A 15,095-nucleotide genomic window follows, 5' to 3' on the forward strand; every position below is an offset into this window, starting at 1 on the left:
GTGGGCCAAGATTGCCATTACCTGGGGTTAAAATATTATTTACATATCCAAGTGCCAAACACAGTAAGTTAATATTGGCTAATTTGTTATGTGATACCATAAAACAAATTCCAGAAAAACGTGGTGTTTTTGATCTAATTTATGTGCAAAACAAGCACTGTAGTAAATGTATAAAAGGCAGCACACAAACCAAATAAAAAGCAAAACACTGCAAGTAGTTTATCCAGTTAGTGATGACTGATGTCATTAAGAATTCAATGATCATATTGAAAGTAGTTCAAGATTTTTGCAAACATCAGGTACAAAGTTTGCACTTCCTTAATGCATTAAGTTGCATTAAGTAACATTCAAACTAAAAACATGTTGACAATATTCAATTCAATTTTTATTATTTGGCACATAACGTTGATACAACAACAACAGCAATAAGATTATTTAATATGCCAGGAGGCACCGATACAACCTACAGGTTTACAAGTCAAGGTGCCCCCTTACACTATATATATTAGCAATTAGGAATTAGAAAAAATACCATTTAAACTTATTAATACTAAATATTTAAATTATTATTAGTTATAGACTCTGAATAGATCATCCCGACACCAATAAATGAAGCAGTCGAAAACAACAAATGCATATATACCAGGAAACAAATTATATCAATATAACGCCAAAGAAAAACAAATATTAACGGAGTTGTGAAATACCTAGAAGGTTAGAATAATTGAAGCAATGTAGCATATTTAATTTTAAATTGGTGAAATGATAATGATTTTAAATTGATATCAATATTTCCTCATACCACTGGTCATTGATATCCATGTGATCTCTGCCCAAGTGATGTGTTTGTGCGAGGTAAAAATAATTGCCTAGTATCCTTTAACCTAGTAAAATGATCATGTGTATCAGAAATTTTAGTGAAGTAGAAGCTAAATGTGGGAGGTAGAGCATTACTGTGGAATTTGTGCATAAATTTCCCTAATTCTAATTTATATATTTCTGAAATTTTAAATAGTTGTAATTCTCTAAAAAGTGGTGTGATGTGACTATCATATTTGCTGAAAGTTATTAATCTAATAATTTTATTATGAAGAACATTGACTGCATGAACTGTTATTTGGGTGGCTCCACCCCATGTTAAAATGGCATACTGCAAATGAGAACGAACAAAGCTAAAATATACTAGTCTTAATGTTTCTGTATCTACATAGTGTTGCAGTTTACATATTATTCCTGAAGCCCTAGCTAGTTTTGTTTCAAGTTGTTTTAAATGTTCTATCCATTTTAGTTTATCATCAATTTCAACTCCTAAATATTTAACAGAATTTACCCTATTAATTTCAATGTTGTTTATCTTTATTCTAAAATTATGCTTTGTTACTACGTTTTGTCGGGTCATCAACAAATACGATGTTTTACAATAATTTAGGGATAATTTATTATGTCTCATCCAAACATCTATCTTTGCTAGTTCCAAATCAATTTTACATTGTAAATTTTGTAAATCAATATCAGAAAAAGAAAGGTATGTGTCACCAGCAAATAATTTAGTATTTAGTGTTGATGCTAGAGCAGTGGTTCCCAACCTGGGGTCCACGGACCCCTTGGGGGTCCATGATTACCTTGATGAATTTTAGGAAAAAAACGAAAAGCAATCTTTTTACCTTCATTTCTCTCTTTAAATACACATGTGTCAAGCTCAAGCGCGCGAGAATAAACTGTACCGGTATGCATTAAAATAAATCTATGCTGCTGCCTACAGTGTGTACAGTGACCTTACACTACAATACTACTGTACATCTACCACAACGCCTGTCGATTGCAGTCAAATCAAGATTGGCTAGTCTATTACGTAATAGAAAGCATGCGATGCAACCAAAGTTTACCTAATAGTGGCCGAAACGACACCACTGCTTGCAGTTGGAGACTACGCTGTACTGGTAGGCCAGTAGATATGTACCGGTAAGCATATAGGTTAAGGCAGAGGACGTTGAAGATAACATGCATGTTGTATTGTCAAAAACTCAACCACAATTTAGTCGTTTAGTTTAGGAAAGGCAACAAACGCCTTCTCATTAAATTTACTTATGTTGAAAAAGTTTCGGCATGGCACTTTGGGTAACCTTTTTTTAATTTATATCCCCGAGGAAAATCGCTTGGCGAAGTCCTAACAGTGCGAGGTGCAACTCCCGCTAAAAACCTCTGACCCCAGCCTGTCTTTTTTCTAGATGTTTTATTTTAGTATTATATCAATTGTTTATTCAACTTTTGTTCGTTCTTTTCATAATTATTACAATAGTCAATAGTATGTTAATCAAGTTTGTGGCCAAAGTTAGGTATGGGTCCGCAGAATTAATAATCTGTCTAAAGGGGTCCATGACAACAAAAAGGTTGGGAACCACTGTGCTAGAGGAAGAAAAAAAAAAAAACAAGTCGGAAAAAGACCAAAATAGGACTAATACATAATAGTCCTAAAACCATCTAAATTGGACCAAGTCCTAAACCCGTTGGAATAAGACCTAAATGGACAGCATCAGGCCTATACAACATTTTACTCATAAATACCTCACTAACTCCCCTAATAATTTCAACCCTACCCAATACACACTAATAACTTCAAACCGGGCCAAAATATCCGATGCCAAAACAGCGGCGCCCTAACGGCACCATTTAAAGTAAAGGGGTCAAACACCAAAATGACCAATGACAGACCCATGGCCCCCAATCATCACATACCATCTTCCTATAATTTCAGACGTTATGTTGGGAGCAACAGAAATAACTCTTTGTGTAAAGCACAATTTTCTACAATTATATTTAACTGAAGGCTTGAAGATTTTAAAAAGAATGACCGCGTTTTGTATTGCTTCTATAAGTATAAAAAACCTTAAAACCTTCTTTCCCATGCATAATTTCCTTCTATTAGATCTGCCTGAATCTTCTCATTTCCAAACTTAAGTTGTTCAGAATACTAACCATTTGGAATATTGTTTTTTACACGGCCTCTTAATATCAAAACAAATTTATGTTCAGTCCATGCATATCCGTGTATCGAACTTTAGTTTTGAAGTACTTTCCACGGCTTTACCAGTAAATCGTATTGTAATTTTGCAGATTTGTGTACAGCAGTGCAAATTTTGTATTTCAGTACACGGGCGAGTCGTTAAAACAGCCTAGTTCTGATTTTTAAATAATTATTTACCTCATACCTTGAATTTAACTGCCTAATTTTACGTTTAAAACACAGTGAATTGTAAACATGAAAAGCGTACTTCTAAAAACTCGAGCTAAATCACGACATTTTAAGGGTAACACTAATTTACGGAATGATGAATGGTCGGAACTCTCACAGTATTATTATTAAATATAATAACACTTGACCCACCTTCACCCAAACGCTAACCCCCACCCTAACCCAAATATTGTGCGTTGGTTTAATAATTGTTTTAGCGGGGTAACACTTAAATTAGTGACCATTCCGACCATTCTTTATTCCGTGAATTAGTATTACCCACATTTTAAAGTTGTAACCAAGGTACACAAGTTTGGCAAGGGGAATAACAATTAATTAGCTCTGCAGTAAAATATGAAAAACCCGCTCGCTGAATTTATTCAGCCGTGACCAAAATACAATCATGTTTAAAAAAACAATATTTCTGTATATAAAAATAATTTTAAACTTTATGATGTCAGTATTTTTATTCTTCTACTTATCCATTCTGGTAAAACAACGAAGCTGTTTTTTGAAAAAAAATCTGTGAAGCTTGCGGATTAGGGAATTTTATTTCGGAATGATTTTTTTTCGTTGAAGTCACGTGTACTAAATATAAAAAAACATGTGCCTACAAATGGGCATTGCCTATTGGACTATTGGTATTTTGTTTTTTTCTGCAGTTTTGTGTTTTTTCGCAGTACCGGTATACATTATACAATCTATCGTGTTTTAAAGGGTGGCTGACTTGGTGACCTTCGAGTCTTTCGTCACCCTGCACGTTAATTTATTTGTTTCTTTGCATTCTGTTTTATAAAACGATTACAAACGTGCAAATAAAATATATCTATCTATCTGTTATTGTCTAAAACAGTGTTTCCCCAACGTTTTGTTAATGCGCACTATTTGGGGGGCTAACAATTCAGTAATTTCGATCTGCTATAGTATTTTATTTTCTCGAATAATAGAAGATGTAAAATCAACAAGTATTGTTTAAAGTTTTGGCGTTGGTCTACAATCCTATCACATTTTTGTCAAAAGGGTTTTATATTGCTTACATTATTTGGGTGAAGTATTATTATCATATTTGTTCTCCCATATGTATTAGTTTCTTGCAATTTCAATTTTGACAACTCATTTCATTACGGTTAAACAAGTGTGAGATTCTAGACCAGCTCCAAGGTTTTTAGGCGCTGGTCTAGAATCCTACCACAACGTTGAAATGATTATTAAGCAATGCATAATATGTGGGTTAGGGTGCCGGTTAGTGTTTGGGTGTGGGTAGGTCAAGTAATGTTGTTTAACACTATTACTGGACTCACCCAAACCCAAACGCTAACCGGCACCCTAACCCAAATAATGTTCGTTGTGGTAGGATTCTAGACGAGCGCCGGTTTTTATTTTAAACTTGCTTATTTTTTGAAACTTTTCACTGAGATACGGGTGTGAGGTTTAGAATTCTATCACAACGCAATTGTTTTCCAAAATTTAGGTGTGAAATCTGCGCTGGTTTAGAATCCTGCCACATTTATTTTAACACTAACAAAACGATTTGTCAAAGTTAAAATTACAAGAAAGGCATAAATATGTAAGAATAAATATATTTATAATACTTGACCCACCCAAACGCTAACTCTTCCTAACCCAAATATTGTTAGTAATCTAAAACCCCTGGATAAAAATGTGGTAGGATTCTAGACCAGCGCCGTAAAATCTACTATTCAACACCACTATGGAAAGAATGAGAAGTGCACCCTCAATTTTTTTCAACAGACTAGACTTGCACCCCTAGAAAATGAATATGCCCACGTTTTTCCCATATATTCTAATGCCGGGGTGCACTTTTGATCTTTGTTGCATCCGGTCACCCTAATTTTTTTCGGATGTACATCACGCAAAATTTTATAGAGATCTGCCATTCTTTCCAGTTAGTCCATTCAGGTGACCAGTAAACCAAACTGTACCCGAATCATCACTTTTAGATCTGCCTTATTTTCCAGCAGGTCTTATGAATATCAATGATCCACTTGTAATATCACAAAGAAATTTAGAACATTACATACCGCCTGTTTTGTATTTACACCGTCTACCGGAATGTTTTTCCATGTTGTTTTCAAAAAGAGGATTTTGATTAATTTTGGGTTGCTCATCAGAATATTATTTGTCCAGAAAGACTTCAGTCATTCGAAAACAGTGACTTTAGTCAAATCTTTCGAAAAGCAATGGATATGTAAGAAAAACAATAAAGACTTGGTTCCCTAAACTTATTTCAATGTAATTATATTAGATTGGTTTTGTTACAAAACTATAAACTTAACATTTGTTGAAAACCATATTTATTTCTGAACACATTTTTAAAATAATGCTATGTTTGCTAAATTTATAGCTGTATTGTCGACTGACATTCACACTTTTCTGCAGCATATGATATATAAAGATTAGCAGTTTGTAATAATGAAGACAAAAAAACGACACCTTCCATTGGAATTGGAAAAGTCTCAGTTTGTAGAAGAGGTTGGTATTCAATTAAACTTGTATTAACTTTCCAATTTAGTCATTTTTAAATTACATACTGTGTGATTGACAGTGCTCAATTTGTCATATAAACTTTTTGTGTTTTACAGCAAAATTTGTTTCCATGTAAACCCATTGATTCTGACAGTGCAGAAAGACACAATGATTCTTATGAAAGTGAAGGTATGGACTATAGGATGCCATAGTGAGCTTCCTTTTATTAAAATGTCATATTCAACTAGGGAAGCATTTTTCAATCGTGACCCTGGCAGACTTTGAAACCTTAGGATCCTAGTGTATTATTTAATAATTATTTACTTTCTACTTTTTTGGTGGAACATTCATAATACCTTTAGTGACAAACAGTAATAAATCACCAAACTGTTTCTAACACATCTATATGGTAATCAAAAATTAGGTTACATATGATTTACATTCTAAACAACAACTGCCATTTAAAGCATTAAACGACTGGCATTTAAAGCATGTATTTAATTTGTGATGAATAACTACACGAATACAAAACAAAAACATAAAATATGGTATAAAACAGGTTGTTATCCCAACTTAATTTTTTACCCATATAGAAAGTGAAAATGCAAGACAATAAACTCTACACAAGTTCAGCTTGTTTTATAATGTTTTAGTTTTACTTTCAATTTGCTAAAAATATCATCCACTAATAAGCCTGTCAAATAATATGCTGTTAAGAATACAAAGTTACCCTTGCCAGTAATAAGCTACTATTAACACTTACGCTGTGCATAACCTTGCTGAATATTGGCCTCATGTTGAGTACCCCGTAGCGCATTTTGTCCAAGGTCAGCACGTTTCATGATATAGAATGACACTTTTGCAACTTACAGTATTTAAGAAAATTGTGAAATCCCTGCATTGGTATTAAACATAATTGACTATCCCATTAAGACTTGATTGACACTTAAGTATTAGGAGAAGGTTATCGACAAGTAGTTGGTTGCCCCAAAAAAATTGCTGACGCAGCACTACCGCAAGATTTTTTTATCTTAACTTGCCACTCGCGTATGTACAATTAGACGGAACCTTGCGCGGTAAAACAATTAGGCACAATCTTACTTGGTAAAACAATTACCAGATATAAACCGCAATGTTGGATATGAACCCAGCTTTGATTTGAATCTTAGGATCAATATTCCAGTTTAAACATCACTAGTTGAGCCACAAGCAAATACTGCTTTAAATATATTAGGCCAGTTAAACATGAAATTTGTGGTGTTTAATATAACTTTAGAAACTCCTAGTATAACATTTCATGGCACATTTTACCAAAATATTAGCAAAGTGTTGATAGCCTTTGAAGTGGGGCCTCCATTCATAAAAGGTTAAGAACCACAGCACTAGTAGTTGACATGATATATATCAGCAGAAAGTTCCACATATATGTAAATATCCTTCAATATTAAACTACTCAAGAGTTTATCTAAATTAAAGTTTTGTTTTCTCAGATTCAAGTGCATATTCAGGAATTGGGGAAGAAGAGGATTCTGAATCTGAAAATGAATATTCAAAAGAAACTGACACTATAAAGGTCATAAACAAGTTGTTTTAATTAGGCAAAAAACAGAACTTAATCAGTAGAAATATGCTACTAAATACTATCGATTTACTAATTGAGTAAATGTAACCAGCTTTAGATGTTCACAAGCTGTTCAATGTACAATCCTGTTACCACCCATTTAAAGCACACAAATGCAATGCGTTTTAGACAAAACAATTGTGCTACCAAGTTTAAAAATTTTTGCTGGCAAAATATTCTGCCAGTTTTTGCACATATATGTGTCCACACAATGTATATCACTTTATTAACAAATATCTAACTGTGCAAAACATATATACCTAAGGTATCTCTGTTTAAATAGAAAACCTATTTTGTTGTCTTATGAAATAATAATGCAATTCAAATCCATTGCTCTTCAGATTGTTGCTTCAAAAGCAGAACAGGGAGTTGTTCCAATTGACAAAGATGAACATGATACATCAGATGAAGAGGTTGGGATATTTATATTAATGGTTTCCTGTAATTCTTGCTGTGTGCGCAGGTGCCCTAAGTTTTGCGCATGAGCCGAAAATCAGTACAAGTGCAAAGTGCCAAAATAATCATAACATGTAAAATTGTCCAAGTTGCCTCCGTACATTTTTTTTCTTTCTTCAAGTATGCTATCAACATTGTTTGCGTTAGACCTAGCAATGCCGCTGCTTTTTTTAGGCTACCCCTATTTAATTACCCTTTTGGTATAACATCTATCTTTTCTATGACTTCTTGAGAATTATTGAAATTCACCTAACCAGTGAATTCTATAAAAGTTGCCAGATTAAAAAAATTACTTAAAATAAAAATAACTCCGAAACTGAACAGCTTAAATTAAAATCTCTTCATAAAGAATGCCAGAAATCGATGAAAAGCTTTTTTGTGTGGTTTTACAAATTGATTTCTTGCATTTTTTATTCACATGTAGCTTGAAAAAACATAATTTGGTCAATTTTGCATTGATGCGTAGCTTGAAAAAATAATTTGGGTACTTATTTGTATGAAACTCAAATGTAAATAAATTTAGAAACTTTAATGAAATAGAAAATGGGTACTGAAGGCTTTATATGTATACTGTCAACTAGTGATTGCGTTGGCTCAGGAACATACCCAGAAATTCAAAAAAGGGGTTCCGAATTTTTACCTTGAGGAATTCCCTTATTTTCGTCCGCTGTTAATAAATAATGACGTCATTAAAAAGTGACAGGTATGACGTTATAAAATAGTGATGCTAATGACGTCTCAAATAGTAAAAATATGATTAGAAACAGCCAATTAATGTTCCAAATATGAACACTTGCATCATGAACACTCCCGCCATCGTTAACTTTTAACTTCCGGCAAAAACTAAACCCAAGATTGTTAAATATTTGTGGTTGATTTTGATAGAATCGTATTTCCACTATCAGCAGTGCAGCTTTTTAATTCCATGTACAGAACTATACTAAATTACAAGCACATCTTTCGCAACCTGCAATACTGAACAAAGTTTTTACTCAACACTGGATTTAGCGCAGATAACAATGAGGAACATTAGCTGTGTGTATCAATGATAAAAAAGGAAGGCTCGACTTTATCAATTGTCAAAAAAAAAATACATCCTTGAAAACATTGCCGCTTCAGACAGTGAGTTAAACCTGGACAAAAACCTGGATAATATCATTTAAAAAAGGGGGTGTCTTATCCCCCAACCCCCTGAATACGCCATTGTGTGGGTTAGATGTGACAATTGGCATTTGAAATCTATAAAAAAGCATTATTTTACTATTTGCATTGCTTGTACACATTTGTGAAAAAAAACACAAGTGCTTAAAATTTTAGGCATTTTTGCAAAAAAATGAATACTGTAAAGAATATTGACTATACATAAGGTTTTATTGTATTGTATTTGTAAGTAGTTGCATTTAGGTAAATTATAAAAGTGGAAAATAGTTCAAGGTAAGTCAACTTATCGAAACTAAATTAACCTGTTATGTTTTTTACTATGGACTCAATGCAATTATAAACCATATACAAAAATTTGTTTTTAGGATTTACGAAATACTGTTGGAAATATTCCTATGCAGTGGTATGAAAACTTTCCACACATAGGTTATGATCTTGATGGCAAATCAATTGGAAAACCTATACGAAATCAAGATGAACTTGATAAATTTTTGGACAAAATGGAAAATCCAGATTATTGGTATTTACTTAGTGAAACATTTAAGGCAATATTTGTTAAATAAAATTGTTAACTTTCTAACTAGTATTATACTAACCTTTATAATGGTCAAATGTATGCCACAAAAATATTGTGCAAAATTTTGCTAACAGAATTTTTTGTTGGTTTGAATGAATAGTACACATTTTAAGACATATTAGGCAAATATTTACACTGCCCTATGAAATGTGTTTTAATAACCACTGGTTATAGTAAAGTGTTTCTACTACTTTAGGAAGACAATCCATGACAAGTCAACAGCGCGAGACCATGTTTTAACAGAAGATGAATTACATCTCATAGATAGGTTAAAAAGTGGATCTTTTTATAGCAATCAACTTGACCCACATGAGGTAAACAATAAAAGTATGACTTATTTGTTCAACATAAATATATAGTATGATACTTAATGGCAATGTTCATTTATTTTTTTATAGAAAATCTACTTGCTTTTATTATAAACAAGGTTATATTTGACATAGGTTGTGTATTTTTCATTTAGTTAGCTAATGTTCTGTAGTAGTAGTAATAGGTATATGGATCTGAGATGTTATTTAAATCACCGATTTTTAATATGAGAAAAGCTAAATTTCACTTACTAAAGTAAAAAGCTAATTGTTTCTTCAATTGTCTCCAATACCTAACTAATGTGAATGACTACTGATGCTATGGTAATGCATTGGCACCCAACTTATATTGCTGGATACTCCAGGAGACTGACACTGTCAGCTTGTCAGTTTGTGCTGTAAACGAATGCCAAACCCTCTGTCCAATTGCTTGAAAATTGCAAGGAAGCACTCACCACAATACATGTTTCTACAGCCATATGTTGACTTTTTTACCCATGAGAAGATGATACATCCTGTAACTAATATCCCAGAGCACAAAAGAAGTTTCACTCCTTCTGTTCTTGAAAAGCGAAAGGTATATTTTGTACATTTTTAATATTTTTTTAAATGCAAGCATAAAACTAACTGTTGGGCCTGGGGTTTCTTGGACTCCAGTTAGAAGACCGAAATTAGAATAAGATAAACGTCAGAATAAAAAACAGATCAGAATCGGAACAAAATAGGACTAATACCTTATAGTTCTTACACTGTCTAAATTGGAATAAATCCCAAACTGTACATCCTTGAACCCTTAACCCCAACCCTAACTCTATCACTAACTTGCCAAATATTCACAATCCGAACCCACTTTCTAAACCCACCCTCTACGTACCACTAACCCCTAACAGGGGTGAATATTGCGGTGCCACAACAGAGGCGTACCATTGGCGCCAGTCAACCGTTTTAGACATATTTTGTCTATTGAGGCCTCTTTCAAGTGAATTTGGAACTTAAGTCGATGGGTTTAGGTCTTGTTTAGGCGATTTTAGATCTTATTCTGTCATGGGATAATACTGCATACTTCGCTTTATAATATGTATTTGATCTTAATACTATGGCATTATAGATTATTCTTGTTAAGATATTGGCCTTATTATGTATTCCCTTTTCGTTGATTACACTATTACAGTAACTAATGGAATATTTTGTTAGGTTGGTAAACTTGTGCATGCGATAAAGATGGGCTGGCTTAAGCCAAGAAAGCCAAAGTCTGTTGAAGATGACATTCCCAAATTTTATGATTTGTGGGAAGAAAAGGACTCATCATCTAATGTGAGATAGCTATAAAATGCAAAGAAAAAAGGTTTTTCAAACCATTAAAAAAAACATGTTTTTTATTAGACAAAAAGTGAACAGGCTCGAATAAAAATGCAAATTCCAGCCCCAAAGCTTACCCTACCAGGACATGAAGCATCTTATAACCCCCCACCAGAGTACTTGCCAACAGAAGAAGAGGTTTGTAAAATTTTTGTAGAGATGTGGGATCCAACTTTTTTTTTGCATAAAAATTATATTCAGAAATCAGCTTGCACTACACAGTACCTAAAAATTTTAGTTTAGATTCACATTTTTATTTATTAACAACAAAATCACCTGTTTTGGATTGGTCAATAATTATGACCCTCACATTATGTACACTTTTTAATATATAATGCTTGTCTGCTGTGCTGAGAATAGCTTAACATACTTGCTATGAAGTTTCCTAACAAAAGTATGAAGCTTCTACCATTTATGTAAGATTTTATTTCTTAAAGATCAGAAACAGACCCAGATTAGTATTCCTAGAAACAGAACTTAAGTAACTTAAAACTTTTTATAAACCCTACAAAAAACTTTTTTTTCAGTTATTTTCGACTGCCATGTATCTTCATACACTCTATCGTACAGTTGATTTTGCCAGTAAAAAAAATTAAGTTAACTTTTTTTTTTCTATTAAATACCAAATGTTTAAATATCCCGATGTTTAAGATGTGTACTTACTTAAGCATGCAAGTTTACTGTAAACATGTTAGACCAGTGGTTCTTAACCCTTGGGGTTCGACGCAGCTGTTTCAAGGTTCCGACGAGAACGTCCTCTTGAAGCATAAATGCTGTTATTTCAGGCTAACTTTGAATCCCTTTACCTGCCAAGGTGTCATGTAACATTATAAATTAAAAGGTTGGCCAATTTAACCTATATTAATGCAAGTTTATAATTTGAATATGCCCAGTTTCAGCTGCCAGGAGGAAGAAACGAATACTTAGCGAAAATTTTAGGTTCGACGAACGCTTGCAGAATAACAGGGGTTTGACAGGTTACCAAAGGTTAAGAACCACTGTGTTAGACCTTTGTTGACTCTTTTGTGGTCAACAAGTTGTAATCCCCCTTGGACAGGACAGGAGTATTATAACTTTTGTAGCCAACTCTCTATTGAGTGACCTAGGCTTATAATGTAACATGCAAATCAAGAAAAGTCATACTGCCTACTTTATATTAATCATACTGTAACCTCAAAACAACCCATACACTGATATTTTTGTACAAAAAGCAATATATAGTTTGGTAACCATTGATGAGTTACACACAACATTTTTTATAACATAGATTGAGAAGTGGAAAGAACAAGACGAGGAAGAGCGTAAGATTGATTTTATTCCAACAAAATATGACGCACTTCTCAATGTACCACAATATCCAGCCTATATACAAGAAAGATTTTCACGATGCTTAGATTTATATCTATGTCCCAGGCAACGGAAAATGAAAGTAAGAAGTGTGTTTTTCTACACGATGTCTTCTATATCTTTTTAAACATTTTTTTAAATAAAACTTAGTTCAGGTTGTTTGTAATAAAAATTCTTTCATTAGGTAAATGTAGACTCAGAAGATTTAATACCAAATCTTCCAAAGCCTAAAGATTTGCAACCATTTCCAACTTTTCAAGCTCTTTGCTATCGTGGGCACAAAGCTATGGTTCGTTCTATATCAGTAGATTCAACTGGTCAATGGTTAGCATCTGGTAAGTGGTACTAAAACTAAACAGTAAACATGCTGTATTTATTGAAATAACGATAGTGTCAACTGTAAGTACGTAGTTATTTTTCGGGGTTTGTTTTACAACAGGATCTGATGACGGAGTAATTCGTATATGGGAAGTTTCGTCAGCAAGATGCATAAGAGAGCTTAAAATGCCTTACAATGGTTCTGTCAAATGTGTATCATGGTGTCCAAATGAAAATGTCTGTCTTCTAACTGTTGTGGTGTAAGATACTTTTGTGTTTGTTTTGTAAATTTGTGTAAACTAGTAAGACTCTTTCTTCATGGTGGTTTTCGTCCAACTATCACTTTACATATTTTTGCAGAGGAGAGTATGTTGTTATTATCAACCCTTGTGTGGGGGACAAGCTGGTATATCAGGCCACTGACAGTTTGCTGCAATCTTATGAGGAACCAGAGCAAGTTAAATTGGAAGAAGATGAAAATCTTGATCAAGCGAAAAAACAAGAAAAGACAAATGCTATAATTCCTCCATGGAAAATTTTTGAATCTGGTACTCAATATCAGGATGGTTTAAGACTCAGTATAAAACACCCAAAGGTGATTTAGTTAGTGGTGAACCAGTTTAATACCTAACTTGTCTGAACTTTATGCCAGTTTTTATTTTGATCTATTTTATATTTTGTCACTTATACTTTTTACTTTCTTTTTATTAGGAGGTTGGAAAAGTTACATGGCATACCAAAGGCGATTACTTTTCTACTGTCATTCCCGGCAATGGCCATTCTCAAGTATTTTTACATCAGCTAACAAAACGTCGATCCCAAAACCCATTCAGCAAATGCAAGGGATTGGTTCAATGTGTTCTCTTTCACCCAACCCTGCCTTTTATTTTTGTAGCTGTAAGTTGTAAAGCATTTTGTTTGACACACAATAAATTAACTACCGGGATCATTTTATCAATATATTTTAAACTTATGGCATAAACTATTTGTATAATTATACACTACAGTAGGTTTTGTGATCAATGTCAAGACCTCATTAATCCATAACCTAAAAAACGGGAATCCCTGTTATCTGGCATAAAACCACTGGAACTTGATTTCTTCCATTCCATTTTAACCCAATGATGTGGAAACTCACATGTCATAGACAAAAAGTTTTAAAACAATTAAACCCGATAAACTAAATTATTATGTGTGAAAATTAATAATAAGTTTTAGATAGTAGTTAGTATGTGAAAATAATAGCCAATGTATATGCCTGTTTTTTGCAGGTCAAATCTATAGCCTTCGCCAACAAACTAGTTAATTTAAAATCGGTTTGATTTAACACGGTGCTCCATTTACAAGATTACCTAACTTGTTAATAGTAATATTACCTAAACCGATTTTTTGACCAAACAAAATGGGTCTGGATTAACACAGTCTTATTTTATTTACTCTGATGTAAACACTTTTAAATCTGACTGATAAAATGCTGTTTTCAGACTCAGCAATTTGTACGGGTATACAACTTAGTTAAACAACAGTTAACCAAAAAGCTAATGACAAATTCTAAATGGATCTCCTCCATGGCAATACATCCAGGAGGTAAGATTGATGCTTAGCTTTAAAACAACTTAACTTTTTTACAACCCTAATATCACTTTAGGAGATAATCTTCTTGTTGGAAGTTATGACTGTCGACTCTCTTGGTTTGATATGGATCTGTCAACTAAACCTTACAAAACTATGCGCTATCATAAGCGTGCAATACGGTCGTGCTGCTTTCATCCTAAATACCCGTTGTTTGCCTCTGGTGCTGATGATGGCACTGTGGTAGTTACTCATGGCATGGTTTACAGGTAAATTAAATAAAATTTTACTAACACAATACATGTAGGTGGATTCTAAAGTAAACTAATATAATTTTTCATTTTATAAAGGCAAATATTTTAAATCTGCAACTAAATGTTCCCCTTGTTATAACATATGCATTTTTTCTGCAGTGACTTGATGCAAAACCCATTAATAGTACCAGTAAAAGTACTAAAAGGACACAAAGTGGAAAGAAATTTAGGTGTTTTGGATACATGTTTTCATCCTCTCCAACCATGGGTATTTTCATCTGCAGCTGACATGACAATAAGACTTTTTACATGATGTATATTTATATTTTAAACATTGCCAAATAAAATCAATTGTGTCAACCTTGCCTGATTATCTTACATAAAATGAGATTATCACCCTCTC

The 15,095-nt window shown here is 33.2% G+C and overlaps 1 protein-coding gene across 1 annotated transcript; it reads left to right on the forward strand.

Moving 5' to 3' along the window:
- Positions 1-5,092: 5,092 nt before the first annotated feature.
- LOC146138194 (ribosome biogenesis protein bop1-A-like) lies at positions 5,093-15,046 on the forward strand. Its single transcript, XM_083394797.1, has 17 exons — positions 5,093-5,725; positions 5,836-5,908; positions 7,210-7,292; positions 7,682-7,753; positions 9,323-9,477; positions 9,731-9,848; positions 10,318-10,419; positions 11,037-11,156; positions 11,226-11,339; positions 12,469-12,630; positions 12,733-12,883; positions 12,988-13,126; positions 13,227-13,461; positions 13,578-13,763; positions 14,351-14,453; positions 14,515-14,707; positions 14,852-15,046. Exons 1-17 carry the CDS (start codon positions 5,666-5,668, stop codon positions 15,003-15,005), a joined length of 2,220 nt encoding a protein of 739 aa, XP_083250923.1. The 5' UTR covers positions 5,093-5,665; the 3' UTR covers positions 15,006-15,046.
- Positions 15,047-15,095: the final 49 nt, after the last annotated feature.

The sequence above is a fragment of the Ascidiella aspersa genome, chromosome 7 (assembly GCF_963924565.1).
Source record: "Ascidiella aspersa chromosome 7, kaAscAspe10.2, whole genome shotgun sequence".
Classification (NCBI taxonomy): domain Eukaryota; kingdom Metazoa; phylum Chordata; class Ascidiacea; order Phlebobranchia; family Ascidiidae; genus Ascidiella; species Ascidiella aspersa.